The sequence below is a fragment of the Chelmon rostratus genome, chromosome 7 (assembly GCF_017976325.1).
Source record: "Chelmon rostratus isolate fCheRos1 chromosome 7, fCheRos1.pri, whole genome shotgun sequence".
NCBI lineage: Eukaryota > Metazoa > Chordata > Actinopteri > Chaetodontiformes > Chaetodontidae > Chelmon > Chelmon rostratus.
This window is the reverse complement of record NC_055664.1, coordinates 315317-338745: the sequence shown is the minus strand read 5'-3', so window position 1 is coordinate 338745 and position 23429 is coordinate 315317. Positions and strand designations below refer to the sequence as shown.

At 40.0% G+C, this 23429-nt stretch overlaps 1 protein-coding gene across 1 annotated transcript in view; it reads left to right on the top strand.

Annotated features, from left to right (window-relative positions):
* Positions 1 to 2765: 2765 nt before the first annotated feature.
* Positions 2766 to 23429, top strand: part of wsb1 (WD repeat and SOCS box containing 1) — a 37891-nt gene continuing 17227 nt past the window's right edge. The window contains exons 1-5 of the mRNA XM_041940021.1: positions 2766 to 3010; positions 3109 to 3166; positions 6901 to 7069; positions 17622 to 17890; positions 19235 to 19366. Coding sequence (XP_041795955.1) covers positions 3127 to 3166; positions 6901 to 7069; positions 17622 to 17890; positions 19235 to 19366 — 610 coding nt within the window. The 5' untranslated portion in view covers positions 2766 to 3010; positions 3109 to 3126. The remainder of the gene's footprint in view (positions 3011 to 3108; positions 3167 to 6900; positions 7070 to 17621; positions 17891 to 19234; positions 19367 to 23429) is intronic.

Genomic DNA, 23429 nt, shown 5'->3' with positions numbered 1-23429 from the left:
CCAAGGAGGAGCACACCAGGCCAACCAATCAACATCAAGGGATCTCTTAGTTATCAGCTGAAAAGTGAGATCAGCTGATTAAATGAGTCCAGTCTGGTGCGCTCCTCCTTGGTTGGAACGAAAACCTGCAGCCACACGGCCCTTTATGGAATAGTTTGGACATGGCTGCATTAGACCATCAAAGAATGACAGAGTACGCATTTCCTCCCCAGAGTTAAGTACGTGTTCCCAGAACTCTACACAACTGATGACTGCCTTTCCCCAGCAGAACGAGCTGACGTACAGCTGTGTCGGAGAAACAGCACATTTTGCATCTGCATTTGAGGAATAAGATCAGGTCCTCTCTCTAATTTGAGATGGAACTACAAGTGTATCCATCAAAACAAAACACTTCACACAGTTCTTCTCCAGTCCAGTATGCTATCAGTTAGTCATGTGTAGTGTACAAAACAACATTTTCATTACTTTCCAGAATAGTTTTTACAAAATACAGCATTCACTTTAGAGTAAATATTGAGGGTTATTATTTTGCAGATATTATTTTTAAAAAGATGGTTATTTTTGAAGGATATTAAGTTCTACTGTAGGGTTGCTGAAAAAGGGAAAAACATGTTTGAACGAGTTAGAAGGGCAGATAGCTTATCAGACATAGCAGACACGGATGCGGTAATAACAGATTTCCTGATTTGAAGGACAACAGAAGTACAGGTAGGAGTGAAACTGGCAACATGTGTAAAATGGGATGTGTGTGATAGAACAAAGATGTATTCTTAGAGCATAAGAAAGATGATCAATATATCAAAACAAATCCTTATAAGGTGGTGAGCAGCCAGAGCAGGGAAGGCACACCAGGACGGTATAAAATGATTGTATTTGCTGTTTAGATTCAGATCCTCTGAGCAGTGTAATACTTTGATATTCTCTGTAAGGAGTGATCTCCGCTCTTTGCAAACAACGTATTAAAGGCTTTTGATTCAACCATCGTCTTCTGAGTACTCTTTTCTGCATCAACCAACTCGGGGAAGCAACAAAACTCTGCTTCAACATCTTCCAGTGATGATATCTCCTGGTTTTTTCCTCAAACATCATCTCTAAGAAATTAGCATATCAGAAGATTATAGGCTAAGACAGACATGGGATAAATATTCAGCTTAAGCTCTTGGATCTCAACTGTCACCCCTGATAAATCACATAAATAGTTTTTTGCAGACTTCATCTTCAACATAGTTTGGATATTGAGTTTACAGAATAAATATATCTAAAAAAAATTACTGAAGACAGCAGGGAATGTACAGTACATATTGTACACTAAATAGAGCACGGGTTAGAAAGCTAAGGTGGACCTTATTGAATTGGATACTCTTTGAAAACAACACAAATCAATAAAACACAATCCCTTTTTCATCACATATCATATACTGAGTGCATACGAGACAGGTGTGATAACCAAAAGTAATCTCACCATCCATAAAGGGAATTATTAATTCTAGTCTATTAATTATTATGAAGAGAAAGAAACAATATATGCCCACATATGGTTGGGAGACTATGATTATGTATTTGTGTTTATTTCATCAGTCTATTCATGTTTTTTTTTTTTTACCATATGGCATAAGAATCAATGCATGAACTAATAACTTGAGAACTGTCAGATTCTCAGACAACATGAATGTCATTATGAATGTTCATAGTGTGGTGTTACATACATCATACAGTGTTTCATTCTATGTTTATCATGTCAGTATAGTTTATTATAGTTCTGATTTTAAGTTGTATTGGCTGTATTTGTATATATTTGTTTGTTTTTGTACTTTTGGTTCATTTTTTGTTGTTATTTTTTTACTACTATTTTATTTTGCAGTGGCATATTCTATTCAAAATGTACTGCTGTATTTGCTGTTACTGAAAATGTACCATGCAGTGCATATCTTGGTCACAACTCAATAACGAATTTTCTAAGATACTTACAGAAATGTTTGATTATGTTGTTTTTAGTAATGCATCCTTATTTTTAATCTTTAGAATATATGTATCAGTCTGAAAATCCTGCATCAGCTTGGCTGTGTTGTAAAGATACACCGCCAAAGCACAATACCACCTGAAATAATAACTGCTTTAAGGTGGGTCCTTATTACCTTTCCTTGAGGCCCTTTCATTAAATGTGTCAGACCTTTATGAGCCTGTTTCAGATGATATTGTGCATTTATGGTGCCTTTTCCTATTTTTGTTTAGTCAGATTACTGTATGGCAATTCTTGGACCACGAAGTGTTACACGTACACAGTGCAGAGTGAGGGGAAGGGGGATTTGAGCCTAGCAGCTTAATGGCACTGATATGCCAAAGTAGAGGTGATTTACAAGAATGTTTTACTTTTAGTTGTAGGTTTATAGTTCGATTTTTAAAATAATATGTTTGGTATGATATGTGTGTGAGTATGTAGAAAATGCTTCAGTACGAATATCCACAGTCTGTACCACTCATGGGCTTTAATGCACAATGTTCCTCCTTGTTTGCCAAAGGATGACGAAGACATGACGAAGATAGGAGAGAAGAACAAGCAGGTCTATTTGCTGACACACAGCTGCAGGACAAACCTACTACTACAATGCCTCGAAGCAGCCTGCGAGACAGACCAAAAAAAAAAACGGCAGGGGGAGGGCTTAATAGTATGAAGTTACCGGGGTAACTGTGCTGACGTGTAATGAAAACCCTCCCAAGCTTTTATGGCCAACCCTCAGCTGAAAAATAGCTTGGTTCCACACAGTGAGCAGCCATTGAGCTCTTAAGGCTCGTACACAGGCCTGGAAAATCAGATCCTCAAATTTCGTGTTAAACTGTTTTAATCCGAGAGGGTGGTGACACCCAAGCATCATAAATATAGTTTAGAACAGCAAAATAAACGCTACTGTCGAGGACGTAAAGAAAAACGACATTTATTTACGGAAGGCACACGACGACTGTATTTTCCACCTGGGACCTTAATCTTGGCGGAGGGATTCAACCGACATTAGTAGGCATCAGAAGAGGAAAAACTGCGTCTTACTTCGCCAACTGTTTATTTCCTCTAGATATCTTTGTTTTACAGTCTGTTCTTGGCTTTTCTCTTAGGTCTGTGCCCTTATTTAGATGGCAAGCTTCCCAGACTCTGTAAACGAAAATGATATAGGTAAGTAACTTAGATATGCTAACGTTTGTCATTTCTTTGTAAGTAGCTAACTTAGCAATGCTAACGTTTATAAATTCTCTGTGGATATGTTCTGGGATCAGCGGGGTAACGTATTTACGATGCTAAATGACATCGTCCCCATACATTTTGAAGTTAGCCTCTGAGTAACGGTGCTTTATAAACTGAAAAATATTACTAATATACAGGCCAGACAACAACAACATAACCCGATGTATAACATACCAGTTATCGTAATCAGTCTTTCACTACTACACAGCTTTTTTAATCAGTTTGAGGAAACCTTCACCGAGCCATTGTTTTTATGCAACAGTGTGTATTCTGTATGTGCGTGCAGTTTAGCGTTACCTCGGGGTTTAGCACAACAGCTAGCGTCACAGTTTAACGTTGGTCTGTTTCATCGTCTGTGGCGGTATGTCTGATAAATTGTATAGGCAGTTTCAGCTGAAGCTGGGCAGAAGTTTTAGAATCCTAACCTATTTTGAAATAGGGTTGCGTCACGCAGTTACGGAAAAGTTTCACAGATGTTCTCTTTAATCTCAAACAAGCACACTCAACAAGATTTGCAAATAATGGCGCATCACACACCGCTAGGGCTGCGCGATATGGTAATAAAAGCATATTGTGATTATTTTGAAAGGCAGTATGATTGCGATATGCTTCAGGATTAGTGGGAATGATGATCATGTTTTCACCAAAATTAGAAAAACACTATTAGAATAATAATGATGTTACATTAGTTTGTTGTCTGTACCAAACAAACACTGTCGGTCACACGGGTGCCCACACACTAAACTTTACGTGGCTATATACTGTGCTGGCCTTTAATGTATGTATAAAGTTTCAGCTATATTACTTGGGTGTCATGTGGTGTTTCTGTCATGTCAGTTAGGTACTTACATTGCATTGAACTTTTTCTGTAGCAAAACACTTAGCATGGTTCTTGTACGTTCTGGAATACTTGGAAAACAGTTAACCAATTTTTCAGTCAAGGAAAAGAGATGAAAATGACAGAAATAGTCAAATGTCCTTGAAAATCTTGTGTTGTCCTGGAAAATAATTTAAACATTCTCCTATTGTTCTTGAGATGAGAATGAACTACTTGGCAGTCAACCAGAGCTCCCCAACCCAAAGAAAATTACCATATGAAAGGGCTAAGTTATGTTTAGGATCATATTCAAATTGTAGACTAGTTTATGGATGAGAGTATTTTGAGTAGGCTGCTCTGGAAATGCTGCAAACACAGCCTCCTTGTCACATGGTATCACATGCAGGCTGGATGACTTTCCAATTTATTTGGCCGAAACTTTGAATAATCTAAGGTACAATATCTTTCAAATGTAAATATTAGTCACTGTTGGCTGGTAACTGTTGTAGTTTTTATCAGGTTTACATAGTAACATTGCTTTCCTCACTTGTTTTAAACAGTTAAATAATGTTAAAGTGGTTAGCGTGTTTGGTTAAGTTGCTAAAGTTGATATGCATGCTAGCTTGTTTTGCCTGCAAAGGTTTAAAGGTTATACTGTATGAGATTTTGAACAATAGCAGCATAGAACGGTTTGCTATGTTAAGACATTGTGGAGTAATGGTGAATAGAGAATCGAGTCAAGCCTACCCCCTACACAGCATTGTAATTGAAGATGGCAGAGTGTTGATTGAAGCGTTGTGAGTCGTGCCCCAAACATTCAGTTGCAAACATTTGCAACCTGGCGTTTGCTATGTGTCACACTCTGCTATGGTTGGAACTGCTTTTCTTTGGTGAGGCATCTCATGTCAGTTGGTAGTGATGATGATGCTATTTGCAGCTTATTTTCTAGGTTTGGGTTAGTTGACAGACACAAAGGTCTCTTGAGAGATAGGAAGTCCTTTGAAAAGTCACTTTTGAAAAGAACTGCTCACGCTAGGAGGTTGTCCCAAACAGAGATGCAAACTTGTGTCTTCAGAATGAAAAAATTCTATGACATACATACAGTATAAAGAATTCAGTAGTGAAAGGTTTTTTGTACCAACTTTTGACCGCAATGTACCATATTACCAGCTCATTAGAAATGCCATAACAGGACTTTGAGGGAGCCTCCAATTCCTGCTGTTCTGAATTCTTGCCACAAGGTGGTTACTGTTTCACTCACTTAACAGTTCAACTGTGATTTTCCATTTTATGTTGCATAGCCATTTTTATGTTCGTTTTATATCTATTTTTATGTGAAGCACTTCAGTGCATGTAATTTCTTTGTTGTCAATCATCCTGAGATGTATTTCTTGTATGAAGGGTGCAATACAAGTAAAGTCTATTGCTATTATTATTATTTCAAACAATGACAAAACTGTGATACATGTTCCAGTGTTATTCTCTGAGCAACATCAGAAACGGAACAGCAAGGGGTAGCCTAAGGTAACGGAAATATGGTTCAAGGATGTGACATTAATTTTCCGCCTGTGATGCAGATCATTTGCTCTGATGGTGTGCTTGTGTCACACGTGCATAAGTACTTCCAGGCCACCCTCGACATCAGTGGAATGTGGCTGGGGTTTGATTTCCACCAGAGAAGGGGATCTTCATCTCAGTCCAAAATGCTGCCAAACTGGAGCTGTTGCATTTTTTTTAGAGATAAACTTGCTTGTGTCACCATCTGTTTTTTTCTAATTCTCCCTTCTGAGGAGAAGCTGTCATGTGAATTGCAATCATGGTCGCTTATAAATAATTGATTTTTTTACAGGCTATTTTTTGACAACAAATGTCATTGTTTACAAAAGGTTCACTTTTATAGCATATTCAACCACACAGACAGTGGATCTGGACGAATACTCTTAAAAAAATTAGGCAAATATGTATTGGACATTGCTGAAACAGTTTGGTAATAATGAATGGGAGGCTGGGTTTAAAACAATGAATGGGATCCCAACTGCCTGTGAGTCAAACACTGGCTGAATGCTTGCTAACATCAGTTTTGTTAACTTTGCTATCATTGTCTCTTCAAACACATTAAATATGAAATGGACCCATAACATGTGAAATGTTAAGCCTTGGTAGCTCATAGTGGGTGTGGTTAGCCTTGTTAAAAACTCTACTTAATGGTACTTGTAAAGGGGGTTAAGTATAGCGTGATAAGCAGATAAGAGTCAGTTGCTGTTAATAATCTCAGCAAACTTAATGCTGCTTGTGTGTTCTAGACAGTCATTGTGAAGTTGTTTCCATCAATCTATTAGCTGTGTTTATGGAATTTATAAGATTTGCATGGGAGATGTAAGCCAATGGTTGCTGTTCATCAGAACAAAAGTTAATCAGACTATCCTTTACAAATTGACTTGGGTTGAGTATAGGTCCATAAATTAAGCATGGATTAAGAATCTGAATGTATAGAGTTTATCCCTCTTAGTTTGTTTTGTAGAAAGTTTCATAACCATCTAACAAATTAAAAAAATTACTAATATGTATGTGTGCATTTCAGTAATTATTAGAACCCAATATATAACGGAGCATCCAACTTGTTTATCTTGTAATGTTCCCCATCCACTGTTTTTGTATTAATAGTTTGGCTAGCACAGTTGGCCTCAGATGCCTGCATTAGTGAGAAGCCCACTGTTTGTGAGTGAAGAGGTTTCTTGGGTATGATTGGAATTCCTGTGGCCAGGCCTGAATAAGAAGAGAGGTTGTAACATGTTAATCAGTGATTCCATTGGGTGTAGCTTAAGTAACAGTATTGTTGTTTTTGCAGGTAAGGCTAAGTTCATTGGTGAGCTCCTGGTGCCTGTTGCTCCCTTTGACCAGAAGTCTGGGCGCGAGGCTTGGACAGTAGCCTTTGCACCCAATGGTTCCTACTTTGCTTGGTCTCAGGGGCATCGAATTGTTAGGCTCATTCCCTGGACGAAATGCCTGAAGAACTTGTAAGTATCATTTGAAACTGAAATACACTCAGTTGCTACCAGTATTTTAATTTAGGAACCATGATTAATAAAACAATAACATACATACTCATGATTTAGTTCAATAGTTTCAAAAATCTGAAACCCTTAAATTGTAAACTGAGCATGTTATGACTTATCTCTTTAGGTTAGGACCTTAAGGGTTTTAGCATTTTATTATGGAATTCACCTTTCTTGTGTCATTCATGTAATATATAGAAGTCCAAGGACTGCAGGTACTGGAACCCTCTTCAAAATTATATTATAACTACTATTCTTATTAGGAGTTCAAGCAAAAAAATGATACCAATTGGTCAGATGGTGGCACTGTAACACAAACTCTACACTTTGGCCTAAACTTACCGGTAGCAAGTGTGCAGGGTTGTTTGGAAAGTGGTCGGGACATGAATTTGCACCACCATGGCAGTTGCATTAACAGTACTGCATGATGGACAGGGGGTATAAAGCCAGTTTTTACTGTTTGAGTTTGTCAAATAATTACAAGTTTTTTAAATGTATTTTTCACCTGCACAGTGTGTTGAAGTCCGATGTTTTTCAGTCTCTCCTATTATGTCTTGTGAAAATAGTCCATGAGTATTTGTGAAAATATGGAATATTCCGGGTCCACACCACATGCTGTTTCCCTCGCTGTTTCTTTGATGTCCGCTTGCTTTCTTGCTCATCTTTGTGAATTAAGAGTTTATTTCAACCAAACCAGAGTTAGCGACGATTGCAGAAACAGTGGAAAGACAAACCAAAAAGGTTTTGGTGAGTTTTATTTAGTTTTTTGCATTTGAATGAATTCTGTTTTTTGATGATATCATCGCTGTTTCTATGAATAGAGTCTGTTGGCTTTGACCAGAGCATATAACAGCTGTTTGTGGTCATCAGACACTTACGACAAGAAACGTGGCTGTTCTTGTGTAAGGCCGGGCTGCTGCACTGACTGCAATGCATCATGGACAGGTGTCACACAACCAGAATTTCCGTTATCCAGTAATTACTGATTTTTTTTTTACCGCCACAATCTGTTGAATTCCGACATACTTAAATCTCAATGTCCAGTGAATGTAATTCCACAGTTAGACCTAAAAATACTTTGCTGCTACATGCTCTTTTTTGCTGTTTTTCTGATGTCTGCCCTCTCTCTTGCTCCTCTCCTGATTCTGTGAATTAAGGGTTTATTTTGACACGTAAATAATTGCTGGTGGTTGATGGAACAGTGAAAGATGAACCAAGAAGGTTCTGGTGAGTTTTGATTTGCTTTGGTCGAGTTTGAAGGAAGTGCGTTTTACAATGATAAAATTACAGTTTCTCTAAATGGAGTTAGGTGGCGAAAGCAATTTTGTGGCTGTTCCTGGTTAAGCAAAAACATTTTACACTTGACAAAAAGGTCTATCTCTGCAGGAATCTGTTCCATAATGTCAGACATTGCAGCCTGTTTTGTGGCTGTCAGCTGTAGCATTCTTGCTGAGTACTGGAAAAATTTCAAAAATTGTTTTTCCCTATAGTCACTTACACACAAAAACATGGGAAAATAGGGTCTATATTTACAGATAGTAGTTGACTGGTCTGCTGTTGAAATCTTCATTAAAATCTTCCAGGACATGTGGACTGGCACGATACCTGCTGTAAGCTGTTGCTGCGTAGATCTTGAAGGATCTAGAAGGTTTATGTTGAAATGAATATACTTATACCAGTAGTATGTCTCTCATTGTATTGGTTTCCCTTTGTAAGGGCGTGAGACACAAAAATAGATATTCTAGTTATTTGAACCAGTGTGTTTTTTCAGAAGGTATAATTCTTTGCTTTTTCTCTGTGTCTGCCTCTGTCTCTCTCTCTGATGCCTGTATGGACAACCACAATGTAATACACTGTCACTGACAACCACATTGTCTAGTTTTCGTCTTGTAGGTGGTATAAACTGTTCTTTAGCAATTACAAAAGAAGGATGTGGTCAATAAGATAGCATTACAGTGCACAGATGTGTCTCTCTTCTCTGCTGGCAACCACTAAGTAATACAGCTTTACTAAAAGAAACAAAAACAGAAAGGGCACTTTGTTCGTGGTTTTAGGACAACCGATGGGAGAAATGAATGAAATCATTAATGAATTAATAAAACTGTGCTCAAATCAGAAGGATATGCTCAAACCTCATAGTCCCAATTCTTACCCCTTCACTCCTCTTTTCTTTCCCCGTCTAACCTGGGCTTTCTCTCTTTCTTTTTCTGTCTCTCTGAGGTCTGTATTGGCAACAAAGCCAAATGAAAATGAATGGAACTCCTAACTCCTTATTAGGTACACCTGTCCAACTGCTTGTTAACACAAATTTCTAATCAGCCAATCACATGGCAGCAACTCAATGCATTTAGGCATGGTTAATATGATCTGCTGCAGTTCAAACCGAGCATCACAATGGGGAAGAAAGGTGATTTAAGTGACTTTGAACGTGACATGGTTGTTGGTGCCAGACGGGCTGGTCTGAGTATTTCAGAAGCTGCTGATCTACTGGGATTTTCATGCACAACCATCTCTAGGGTTTACAGAGAATGGTCAGAAAAAGAGAAAATATCTAGTGAGTGGCAGTTCTGTGGGTGAAAATGCCTTGTTGATGCCAGAGGTCAGAGGAGAATGGCTAGACTGGTTCAAGCTGATAGAAAGGCAACAGTAACTCACATTTACTTACATTTACCAAGAAAGAAGACTTAATGTCTCTTTTTTTGACATCCATAGTGCTAATAGTAATAGCACAAACTCACCCTATAGCACACCTTTTCACAGCACTTAGTTAGCTCTCTGAGACTGTTAAAAGCTAGCTACTCGTAATAATGATAATAATAATGATAATAATAAACATCATTTATGTGGCACTGAACAATGTTACAAACTGCTTTTAAAAAATAAAATAAAAATTAAACCAGATGAGGCACATCAGTTGATAAGAAAAAGGTCAAGGACATTAACACGGAAAAATAAAGACAGTGATGTAAAAAAGTAAATTATATTAAAATAAATAGGAACAAAAACAGTCAAAATAAATTGATGTCAAGCATTTCCAAAAGCCTTCTCAAAAAGAAATGTTTTACAATTAGGTTGAAAAGAGGCTAGAAACTCAAGAGTGTCAGGGTCCAGAAGGCTGGAAGTTCCAAAGTGTTGGGGCTCTGATAGCAAATATCCACAGTCCAGGTTCAACCACTCTCCATGGGGACCTGCGAGATGAGAAAGCACAAAGACTCCGGGGAAGAAGCCAAGTCACTAACATGCGTTGGTAGGACAGGAACACGTACCGATGGAGAGGGAGAGAAGAACAGAGGAGCTCTGTGTGTCATTGGAATTCCCCACATGGTTAAATCCTATAGGAGCATAACTAGGGGCTGGTTCAAGGCAAGCCTAAGCCAGCCCTAACTGTAAGTTTTCTCAAAAAGGAAAGTTTTAAGCCTGCTCTTAAGTGTAGAGATGGTGTCTGCCTCCCGGACAAAGACTGGAAGATGGTTCCACAGGAGAGGAGCTTGATAGGTAAAGGCTCTGGCTCCCATTCTACTTTCAGGGACTTAAGGAACCACCAGTAAGCCTATATTCTGGGAACGCAGTGTTCTACTGGCGTATTAGGATACTATGAGCTCTTTTAAATAAGATGGTGCCGTACCATTTAATGTGAAGGCTTTTTTAGATGTCGTTTGACAAACTATAATCTGGCCTTCCTGTTTTTGAGGCTCACCAATGGTTTACATCTTGTGGTGAAGCCTCTGTATTAAGTACTAAGTCTTTTCTTGATTGTTGACTTTGACACATATACACCTACCTGCTGGAGAGTGTTCTGGATCTGGCCAACTGTTGTGAAGGGGTTCTGTTCACCAGGGAATGAATTCTTCTGTCATCCAGCACAGTTGTTTTCCGTGATCTTCTGGGTCTTTTGGTGTTGCTGAGCCTACTGGTATGTTCGTTCTTTTTAAGAATGTTCCAAACAGTTGATTTGGCCACAACTAATGTTTTTATGTTATTTTTCTGATGGGTTTGTTTTGATTTTTTAGCCTAATGATGGCTTGTTTCACTGATAGTGACAGCTCTTTTGATCTCATATTGAGAGTTGTCAGCAACAGATTCCAAATACAAATAGCACACTTGAAATGGCATCTAAACTCAGAACTCTGTGACTGACTTTAGTGTACACAGCGTAGTCATTATTAACCTGTACAAACTGAAATTGTTCTGAAAAGTAGGATTTAAACCAGCGTAATACCGTTCCCTTAATGCCAATGGAGTGTTCCAGTCTCTGTAATGGGATAGCTTTAGGGCATTCAATCGTTCGCAACTGGACCTCGTCAGTTTGTCTTAGAAGACGTTTCGCCTCTCATCCGAGCAGGCTTCATCAGTTCGTACGCAACCAGACTAGATAGGACAGCTCTAGTCCAATGCAATGGTGTTAGGTTCAAGTATTTATCCCCTGAGTGAGGCCAACCCCCAAAATCAAGAATGGTATCACTCTATTGTGAGGCAAACGATCCCCCCATTAAGGCGGGGTGGGGTGCAACCCTTGGATGTCAACGACAGTCGTTTGGCTTATTAGTGTCCCATTGTTGTCATTGGGAGGCTCCTGGAGCCATGTGTGAATGGCTTTGTTGTTTATCCTCAGAGGCTAAATCTTTGAATCTTTTTGGGAGAGATGAAAAGACAGCATTGTATGTGGGAGAGAGGTGGTGTCTCAGACCTCCCCCTCTGTTCAGAGATGGTTTTTCAACCTTGACATAGATGGCTTCTCGTACTCCTCTTTCAAACCATCTGTCTTCTCTGTCCAGAATATGCACATTTTTATCCTCAAAGGAGTGTGCTTTCTCCTTGAGATGCAGGTAAACAGCTGAGTCCAGCCCTGAAGAGTTTGCCCTTCTGTGTTGTGCCATGCATCTGCTCAGTGGCTGTTTGGTTTCCCCAATATACAAGTCTGTGCATTCCTCACTGCAGTTTCAGTTATTAGCCGAGCAGCAGCTTTTTGTACCAACTTGAGATGGTGAAGGGAGCCCTGGCTGATACCTGAGTAAAGTGCACTGTTGTAATCAAGCCGAGAATAGATAAAAGCACATACTTTTTGTAGATTAGCAATTGATAAAAATTAGCTAATTTTAGAGATTAACTGGAGCTGGAAGAAACATGACTGAACAACACTTGAGTTGTCAAAACAGATCTTAGCCTCAAATATTAACCCTAGATTCCTAGCAGCCTGCATAATATTATTTTAGAGACCATCAAGATTAGCGCTGAAGTAGCTGCTGGAATTTAGGGGAACGAACAGAATGATTCCAGATTTAACATCATTAAATTTAAGGAAATTGTGGGACATCCAGGATTTGATATCAGAGTGGCAGGTTGTGAGATTAGCTAGGATGAAGATCTGTGTTTTAGAGGCACATTTAATTGAGTGTCATCAGCATAAAAATGGCTGATGACACTCAATTGACACTCAACACATCATGGTTTTGAATAACCTTGCCAAGAGGTAGCAAAATAAAGACAGAAAATAGAAGAGGGCAAGAACTGAACTTTGAGGGACACCACAATTCAGCTGAGCCATCAAGAAAGAAGATCTCCAAATGATGGAAGAGGACACTGCGATCGACAGTGTCAAAAGCAGCATTTGAATCTAACAGAACTAACAGAACTAAAATCAAGTTCTGTCTGCAGTTAGAAGTAGGTCATTAGTAACATTAATAAGTGCTGTCCTGGTACTATGAAGTGGTCTAAAACCAGACTGGAAACTGTTGAAAACACTATTATTGCTATTCATAAAAGATATCAGATGGGATAGAATTACTTTGTCTAGAAATTTTTGAAAAAAAAACCTCTAGAAAAAGACAGTTTGGAGATTGATCTGTTTTTAATTGGAGACAGTTAGTCCAAATTAGTTTTTGTAGGAGAGGGTGAGCAATGACATGCTGAAAACTGCCTGCAAAAGAACTGTTAAAATCTGCAAAATAACAGGGCCAACAGTGGGGAATACCTCCTTGAGCAGTGTTGTGGGGATAATATGTAGGGTGCAGAAAGATTAGTGTGAGACTGTATTGTATTAACATTGACATTGTAATAGGTTTAAACTGGGTTAGAGCAGCGGAATTGACATGGGGAATGGAATGGCCAGATTTGAAACCTGATATCCTCCACCGTCTTTACAAAATGAGCAAGACATTTTTCGAGGGACTTTTTTTTGTTTTTTGACCATTGACGTTCAGATTGTCTGCAGTCTCTTAAGGGCTCAAGTGATATTTTTCAGCCGGGGAAGGGTATTTGATTTTAGTGATCTTAAATGGTACAATTTAGTCAAGCATGGATCAGCACTAATTGTTAAATTAATTTTAATTAATATTAATTAACAGTGCATTTGGATTGAGAGGCCATTTAAATCTTACACTTATTGTACTTGCATAGGAAAATACGGACAATACAACGCAACGAGGACAAAAAAAATGAAAACAAGCAAGTCAATGAGAATCTCCACAGATAAGCCAGAGAACAAAACAAAACAAAATAATAAGTAATAAATATATACATATAATGTAATATATTCAATGAAATTTACAATGTGCAGATATTTTTGTTGACGGTGAGTGATGAATGTACATGTTAAAAACTGTTAATGAATGGATGAGAAATGGCCAGTCAGTGGTGTCAGAGGGTTAGTGACACTGTATTACTAGGTAACTCTTAACAGCTTGTAGGAAGAAACTGTTTTTGTGTCTGGTTGTTTTTCGTTCAGTGATCTGATCCTACCAGAGAGGATAAATTGGAACAGGTTTTGTCTGGGATGTGAGGGGTCTGCAGTGATGCTTCTTGCCCGTTTCCTCTGTCTAGAGGTCCTAAAGTCCTAAATGGAGGGCTGGTTGGCACGAATCATTTTCTCAGCAGTCCTTATAGTCAGTTGCAGTCTGTTCTTGTCCTGTTTGTTGGCAGACCCAAACTAGATTGACTGATAATGGATGTGCATAGAAAAGACTGGATTATTCCTGTGTAGGACTTGATCAGCAGCTGTTGACCTAGGTTTAACTTCCTGAGCGCACAGAGGAAGTACCTCTGTTACGCCTTCTTGATGATAAATGAAAATGTTTGAGGTCCACCTTAGGCCCTGGGAGGTAGTGGTAGTCAGAAACATGAAGTTTTCCACAGTGGAAACAATTTTGTTGAGAATGGTGATAAGGGGACATTGTTCAGGTGCTTCTCCTGACGTCCCCTGTCATATCTACAGTTTTGAGTGTGTTCAGCTCCAGGATGTTCTGACTGCACCAGATGACCAGCTGTTCGACCTCCCATCTGTATGCGGACTCTGTACCATGTAGTCTGTTAAACTCTGAAAAAAAAAGCTAAGGTTTGCAGTCATTCTGAGGTCTCTGTCATCCCTGGGGGGCTCGAGTGCTGATGGTCTGGGTGCTGGATGTGGTTTTGCCTAGCCTCACTTGTTGCTCCTGTCTGTGGAGGCTTGTGTTGAGTGGACGACTCCTGGGATGATGGTGTTGAATGCTGAGCAGTAGGCAACAAATAAGATGAGATGGATGAATTAATGAAGGATTAATTTCTGGTCAGTGATGACAAACTAACATTTCTACCAAATTAAGATATTTTAGAGAGAAACCAGAAGAGAGTACCAGGTCTATGGTGTTACCTTTATAATGTGTGGCGCCTTTAACAGATTGAATGAGGTAACGGAAAGGACAACATACTGTATATGAATGTTAAATCAGTCAGATCACACATAGCAAGATATAGAACAAACAGTTTGTAAAAATATTCAAATTTCAATTTACCATTTCTCTGTCAGTCTATTAAATGCCATCCTTCAAAACATCAACGATAGCAGCATCGCATACAGCCTAATGGAAATTCCACAAAATCAGACTACTTAAACACTACAAATTTTCTAATTTCACTTCAATCTGGAACAACCTTGATTTTGTAATTAATAGAAAGCCACTTAATTTCCACACATGGTCTGAAAATCTTCCACAACAATGCGCTGGTTTTGTTCCCCCACTTGATCCAGGATTACGGCAATTGGAGCCATCAATTTCAGGAATATCTACAACTTAAATCATGCTTTCGAACAAAATGTAACGTAACCATCACCAACCTTGACCTGCCTCTCCCAAGCTCAGAGTTAATTAACATCACCTCCAATAAAAAAACTCCTTTCCAAAATATATGGAATAATATCACAGTCCCGACAAAACTCTGTCCATACCTTCAGTAAAATGGAAATGAGTCCTATCCATCACTCCTGATGCCAACTTCTGAAACCAGATATGCAGGAACATCTACCTTATGACAGAAAATGCCAACCTCCAACTCATACAATATAAGATACTCCACAGAATTAATTTCACTGGGTAAAATCTGTTTAAAATGGGATTTTCTGTTACACACTCAGCCTACACACAAAATAGCCCACATAGCTATATTCATGCCACCTGTCACTGTACACCCGTTAATGGAAAGAAATTACAGAATCACCGTCTGTCTTCCTGGGCTGCCACATCCCATTATGCTTATGTCACTCTGCTGTCTAGGAGACATTTCAACAATCAACCTGACCAAATTAAACATATTTTACACTGGAAAAAATTACGTTAGGATTATGTTTCTATGGAAAATGTACACACCTCCATCAAATACACAGAGAACCCCACTCCATCTGGTTACCCCTCACTCATTCATTTTCTAGTTTCTAAACCTGATTCCATCCCTCTTGATACTTATTTAATTACCGTATTTTCCGCACTATAAGGAGCACCGGATTATAAGGCGCACCTTCAATGAATGGCCTATTTTAAAACTTTTTTCATATATAAGGCGCACCTCATTATAAGGCTCATAGAAAGAAGCTACCGTACTGTGGTGTCTGGGGTTGCGTTATGCATTCACTAGATCAGGGGTCGCATGCGGCTCCTTCATCCCTCTGATGCGGCTCTTTAAAATAATTAATGAGCATTTAATTGAAATGTATTTTATTTTTGTTTGTTTTGAAACAAACATTGTGCTCGCTCACAGTTGACAGCTTATCCTGCGTAAAGATGCAGGTGACGGCGCACAGCGCTGATGTGCAGACGCTGTGCGCTGAGGTTCAGGAGCAGAAATCACATTAACCACGTTTGATTAATATTTTAATTGCCTATTATTTAGCATATATTCATATTTTTTCATTGTTCAGTGAAGTAGTCATTTTATTATTCAGGTTGACAGCTGACTGCACGCGCCAGTAAAAGGATGACGGCACGCAGAGAGTGGAATGCCCTTTACACTTTTACCGCCTTTACTTCGGCTACTCCCCCTGACTACGATAGCCATAATTAACCAATATTGATCAATATGAAAGGGGCATCGGATTATAAGGCGCCTTATAGTGCGGAAAATACGGTATTTCATTTATCTCCATTTATTTATATTGCTGCCTACCAATCTATTAACTCCTGTTAATTATTTTTCTTTGCATTATATTCCCCATCTTCAACATTCTTTTTTTAAAGATAGATAGATAGATAGATAGATAGATACTTTATTAATCTCCAAAGAGAAATTTACAGTTCCAGCAGCTCAAAGGGTGGAAACACAAGGGCATGCAAAAAAGAACAACTTTCAAGTAAGACTAACTTTCTCAAATAATTTCATTGTCTCTTAAATGTTTGTTTATTTATTTTCTTTCTCTCCCTCTATAATACTCCTCCACCACGATAATATTACTATCAAGTAACATAATCAACTGTTGGGACTGGGGTTCGCCCTATCCCTGGTGGCATTTGGGGCACTTGAGTGGTTTTCTCTGGAAGGGGTGTTATGGGGAAGGAAGGCTTGGTCAAAAGCTTTAACTGGTAATCCATAACAAATCAGCTCCCTCTGTAAGATCTGGGAGCATTTTCATAGGGGATCAATGGCGACACAAAGCTGGGCCGATGAGTCAAAAAAAGAAACAGTTAATGAAAATCAGATGCATTCACCACTGTTAGTTTCAGCTGTGTAGGAAGCTGTGCATGTGTTCAAATGTGAGCAATACAGGGGCAATCAGGTGGTTAACTTGTCCAGTCAGCTCACTCCTCTTCTTTGACCTTGGTTTTTCCTCTCTATCCTTCTTTTCCTTTGCTCTCTCGCTCAGGCTCCCTCTCTTTGTCTGCCTCTCTCAGCGGAAGTACTTCACTGAACCTATCATTGATAATCGTGTGTGTGTGTATGTGTGTTCATTGATCTTCATCTATGATTTGTAAATATTATAATAATAATACCTGCAACAAATTACTAAGGTAAACAATTTTATCTTACTGTGTGATTCAATTTTCAATTCAGTTTTATTTATATTGTGCCAAATCACAAAAGAAGTTGTCTCAGGACACTTTCCATACAGAGCAGGTACAAAGCAAACTCTACAGAGACCCAACAATTCCCTCATGAGCAAGCACTTGGCTTGATGTAGTAGAGAATCCCTGTGCCAGTCAGGCTCAATTGCTGAACAGGGATGTCTTTTGTTCACCTCTTCTTGTATCTTTTCCATTCTCTGTTGCTTTAGTTTAGTCGGCCATGGTGGAGAGGACACCAATGCCTCAAGCCCCCGGCAAGTAATACCAGGCCAAATAATCCCAGCAGCTGGTGAGCCCCGCGAACACACCATTGACTGTGGTGACATCGTTTGGGGCTTAGCCTTCGGCTCCTCAGTGCCAGAGAAGGAGAGTCGCTGTGTTAATATTGAGTGGCACCGCTTCAAGTTTGGCCAGGACCAACTGCTACTGGCAACAGGCCTCAACAATGGTCGCATCAAGATCTGGGATGTTTACACTGGTGAGGACACATTGTCATTAATTAGAAGTAGTTTCCCTGCTTAAGTAGCTGGTTATCAGATGAGGTAATAAATAACAACATTATGCAATTTGAAGTTTAAAGTGATGGTATGCTATGAGCTAACCATGGTATTGAAAGGTTTTGTTGCAACAAAATCAGGCTTTTGTTGGATATTGAATGTCATTATCTGGCAACCACATGAAAAAGATGTAAAATCACAGTCTGATACACAAATTGGGGTGGGCAATGTGGCCAAAATCATCTGTCACAGTATATGTAATTTTATGTCACGGTAACGGTATATATCACAACATAGTAATTGTTAAAGAAATAGTTTAAAATAACCATACTGTGTCATACTTGATTATCAAGTATTATTTTCTTCTTTTCTTTGGAGCTTTCATATAAAGAAAACAACTTTTCTTTGTACAGAAGGCATTCTCAAAATGATTGACCTATCAATAAACTAATATAATAAGAAGCAGGACATTAGTGATCAAAGCCGTACTGCTCTGATAATCACAGCACCGGAATGTCTGAGATGCTGTGTTAAAGTATTGTAGATTTTAAGCAGAGGATGCCAAAATTTGGAATGAAGTTTGCCGACTTTGAAAAATCAGCTGACTTGCTCTCAGACCCCACCTGTGAGTGAAGGTGAGGCAACGGATACAACTGAGGCACCAGAATCAAGTGGAACAATGAGCAATGTCAACCTCCTCAGACTACTTTTCACCACATCCATCCTCAGGGCACTTGCCAGAAGCTCATAAAAAGGCAGTCACCAATAAGGGAGCTCGATTTATGTGCAGCTCTATGTGGCATATTGGCATTCTTTCAGCAGAATGACAACTGTAGCCACAATATTAAAATTCAAGTGCCACTACAATGTCAAAGCACATACACACTGAAGGCTAAGACACTGACACTGACCAACAATGGATGGACATGGGTGGAATTCACTGAAGTGGCAAAGTACTAAAGCTGCTGCTGCTCTGCAAACATGCTCCTCATGCTATGCCTCCTGTGTAGACACTGGGTTATGTCCAGAAAAGAGCCTAGGATTCAGTAGGCTAATATATCTGCAGACAGTTCTTTTTGTCATTGCACTGTCAGCACTAATGCTACTTTTAAAAAAAGCTCAAAAAGTTCATCCCAGCTTATACTTGTAGTTCTATTTTTGTCGCTATGTGAGACTTTTGTAGCAGGAACAGAGTTCTTTCTGTGCCTTTAAAAATTGTGTCACTTGTTTTAGTACAAGTTCTCAAACTTGACTTAAGATTTGTTGCACTTCACTATGGATGAGCTTTTCATTAATCCTCTGTTTTACTGAATGGCTTGTTGTAGGAAAACTGTTATTAAATCTGATGGACCATACTGATGTCGTGCGAGACTTGACCTTTGCTCCTGATGGCAGCCTCGTGTTGGTCTCTTCATCCAGAGATAAAACCCTCCGTGTATGGGACCTCAAAGATGATGGTATGTAGATGAGCTGTCCTTTCATTTACCTCAACTTGCTTTCCTGTGCTTTTTTCATTTTCTTTCTTTCACTTCAGTTTTAATGAGATGACAGCAGACCTCCTGAGCCACAGTTACTGTAATTGTTAAGGAGGTCATAGCCCAAATGGTAAATGGACTGTATATTTATATAATGCTTTTCTTGTTTTAACTACGACTACTTAAAGCGCTGTTACACGAGTCAGCATTGACACCTTCACACACAGTTACACTGGTGACTATGTGCCACCTGCTTGTTATTAGCACTAACCATTCACACACACACACCACACTGACACATTTTGCCCAAGGATACTTTGACATATAGACCAGGGGCCTGTAATTGAACCACTGACCTTCTGATAAGTGTACTACTGCTCCACCTCCTGAGCCACAGCCACTCCAACATATGCAAACAGTAAATGTGAGTTGCTACTGTTGAGAACCGATCGGTCTGACCACATTCTCAGCTGGTCTGTGACACATATGACCACGTTCTTTTAGCATTGTGTATGCAAATGTGTCCTGGGCTACACATGAGGATTGCCTACTCAACTGACACCCTGTACATGTACACGAAGAACGCTGTCTGATTTTGGTTCACTGTAATGCAAATTATGTACAGTGCTATGAAAAAGTATTTGCCCCCTTCCTGATTTCTGTGTTTTTTGCATATCAAAGGTTTCAGTTCATCAAGCCAATTTTAATATCACACAGAGACAACCCAAGGATATATAAAATGCAGTTTCTAAATGATGATTTTGTTTACCAAGGGGGGGAAAAATACAAACCTCTGACCCTAAGTGAAAAAGTCATTAACCCCCCCCCCCCTTGTTAACTCACAAAGTAACTGTGACTAACCACAGTTTTGGGAAAGCTGAGTTCAATTTCACAGGCCACACCCAAACCTTTGTCGAATCAAGAAATCACCTAAATAGAATCTGTTAGACAAAGTGAAGTAGGCTACAAAATCTCAAGAACAAACGCATCATGCCACGATCCAAAGAAATTCAAGAAGAAATGAGAAAAAAAGTGACTGAAATCTATCAGTCTGGAAAAGGTTACAAAGCCATTTCCAAGGCTCTGGGGCTCCAGCGAACCACTGTCAGAGCCATTATCCACAAATGGAGAAAACTGGGAACAGTGGCAAACCTTCCCAGGAGTGGTCGACCAACAAAGATTACTCCAAGAGTGCGAGGACAACTCATCCAGGAGGTCACAAAAGAACCCAGAAAAACATCCAAAGAACTGCAGGCCTCTCTGGCCTCAGTTAAGGCCAGTGTTCACGACTCCACCATAAGAAAGACACTGGCCAAAAATGGCATCCATGGGAGAGTTCCCAGGCGAAAACCACTGCTGTCACAAAAGAACACAAAGGCTCGTCTCACATTTGCCAAAAAGCATCTTGATGATCCTCAAGACTTTTGGAGAAACATTCTGTGGACTGATAAGTCAAAAATTTAACTTTTTGGAAGGTGTGCAGCCTGTTACATCTGACGTAAAAATGGCACAGCATTTGATAAAAAGAACATGATGCCAACAGTAAAGCATGGTGGTGGCAGTGTGATGGTCTGGGGCTGCTTTGCTGCCTCGGGACCAGGACAACTTGCTGTGATTGACGGAAAAATGAATTCTGCTGTTTACCAGACGATCCTGAAGGAGAACGTCCGGCCATCAGTTTGTGCCCTCAAACTCAAGCACTCTTGGATCATGCAGCAGGACAACGATCCTAAACACACCAGCAAGTCCACCTCTGAATGGCTCAAAAAAAAAAACAAAATTAAGGTTTTGGAGTGGCCAAGTCAAAGTCCGGATTTAAATCCAATTGAGATGCTGTGGTGTGACCTTAAACGGGCAGTTCATGACAGAAAACCCTCCAATATGGCAGAGGTGAAACAATTTTGCAAAGAAGAGTGGGCCAAAATTCCTCCACAGCGGTGTGAAAGACTCATCACCAATTATTGCAAACGCTTGATTTCAGTTATTGCTGCCAAAGGTGGCACAACTCGCTATTAGGTTCAGAGGTCCAGACAGGTTTGGATTTTTGTTGTGCCTTAATAAATTGAATCATCATTTAGAAACTGCATTTTATATATCCTTGGGTTGTCTCTGTGTGATATTAAAATTGGTTTGATGATCTGAAACCTTTGTGTGTTATAAATATGCAAAAAACACAGAAATCGGGAAGGAGGCAAATACTTTTTCACGGCACTGTATTTGGGCTCTCTTATCCGCAAAGGAAAGCAGCAGATGTTTGTGATCACAGTGTCTGTTTCTTTGGATTTCACCATTGAATTAGCAACTGCTATTTCCCCACACGCCCTTAAAAATTATGCAATTTCGTGAGTTGAGTGAGGAGAAACTTTCCCCGCCCCATCTTCTCGCTCTGCCAATAGGAAGAGAACCAGGAAGTTTAGATAAGGTGGGGGTGTGGCCAGCTAGAGTCTCTCTTTGGGACCATGCGGCCTGTTCAGGTGAGTTTGCGTGGTAAGACACAGAGTTGGCTTGTTTTTTGATCTTTTTGGTTGTTTTCCTGTTTTGTCTGCTTCTTGAAGGAAATGTTAGGGTTTGTTTTCCTGCTCTGTTTGCTTTTTGAAGGAAATGGTAGGGTTTGCTGCTTCTTGAAGGAAATGTTAGAAGAGGCTGTTAAATCTAGTCTGTGGTTTAGGCCTCCACCTTCAGCACCTTCTAAATTTTCCACCCCCTACCCGAACAAGGGTCTGTATCCAATCCCTACTTTCATCTTTTGACTCTACCTCTTTATTTTCTATCCCCTACCCGAACCAGGGTTTGTATTCCCACCCCGCTTTTTCTTGGTGCAGTTGGTGAGAGGCAGGGGTAGATGATGGTAGTGTGGCAATCGGCAGTTACATGTGGCATCTAGGCCTGTGGTAGCATTGTAGCAGCTAACAATAGCTAAAGCGGTGAGAGTATGATAGTATCTTAGCAGTTAGTATTGGTAGCTAGCAATTAACATTAACAGTATAGGTGAATCTAGCGTTATTGTCTTCTTCTGTTCCTCTTAGCAGGTAGCGGTTAGCACATAACATTAGCTAAATGGTAGCATCGGAACTGTATTGTCTTCTTCTGTTCTTCCTAGCGGTTAGCAGTAGCATTAGCAATAGTTAAATGGTAGCATCGGTACTGGCCACTACCTGGAGCATCTCTGGGTCAGTTGAACGTGGCGATGCTGTTTGGATTGTGTAGGAGCAGTGTGAACTGGCACTAGGGGGGGTGACTCTGGGACGCCGGAGTTCACTGCCTAACCTCCTGGAGGTGTAGTGGGACTAAGTAGGCGAAACACTGTTGAAGGGAGGTTTCCACCTGATGACCCCCAGAGACGTGTTAGGAATCACTGCTCTTTGGCAGGTATAGAGGCAGATTAGAGCTCCAAGGTTCTTCACTGAGAATGAATCCTCTTTTTGAGCACAAGTATCTTGTGTTTAAATTAACTCACAACTAGCTTGGCTAGTGACTGTTGTGAATAGAGCAGCTGACAACATGGGAAAGACCATGTGACTGCTTGGAAAGACAGCTGACAGGAGGGAAAAGACCCCACAGGTGCTGGTATGGGCTAGCAACCCATGGCAGCAGTGGCAAGCCTTAACCTTGCTACAACCAGACTTAGCTACAACCAATATAAGGAAAATACCCCAAGAGTCAGCGAGAGCAGGGGTGGAAGATGACTCACAGGTGGATTGCATGGTAACGAACAGGATAACGGATATGACTATGCCTTGGATACATGACTCAGTGAGGGATGGGGGCACGGACCCATCTCTTAGGGCCAGAGGTAGCAGTACTCAGGTGACAGGGAAGGCAACTAAGGAGAGCAAAAGTTGTGCAGCAGAGGATAAGAAGCTTCAAGTTTGCCCATGTGGCTGGCAGAAAATAACATCAATCCGAGGCCTTAGAACTCATCAGGGAAGGAGGAAGTGTTTAGCGGTGGAAGGGCAGAGTGGCCGCATCGACCAGTATTTCTTGAGAAGTCAGTCGAATCAGTCGGATGAAGTCCAGCGACAGGTAGAAAACCACAGTTCGCAGG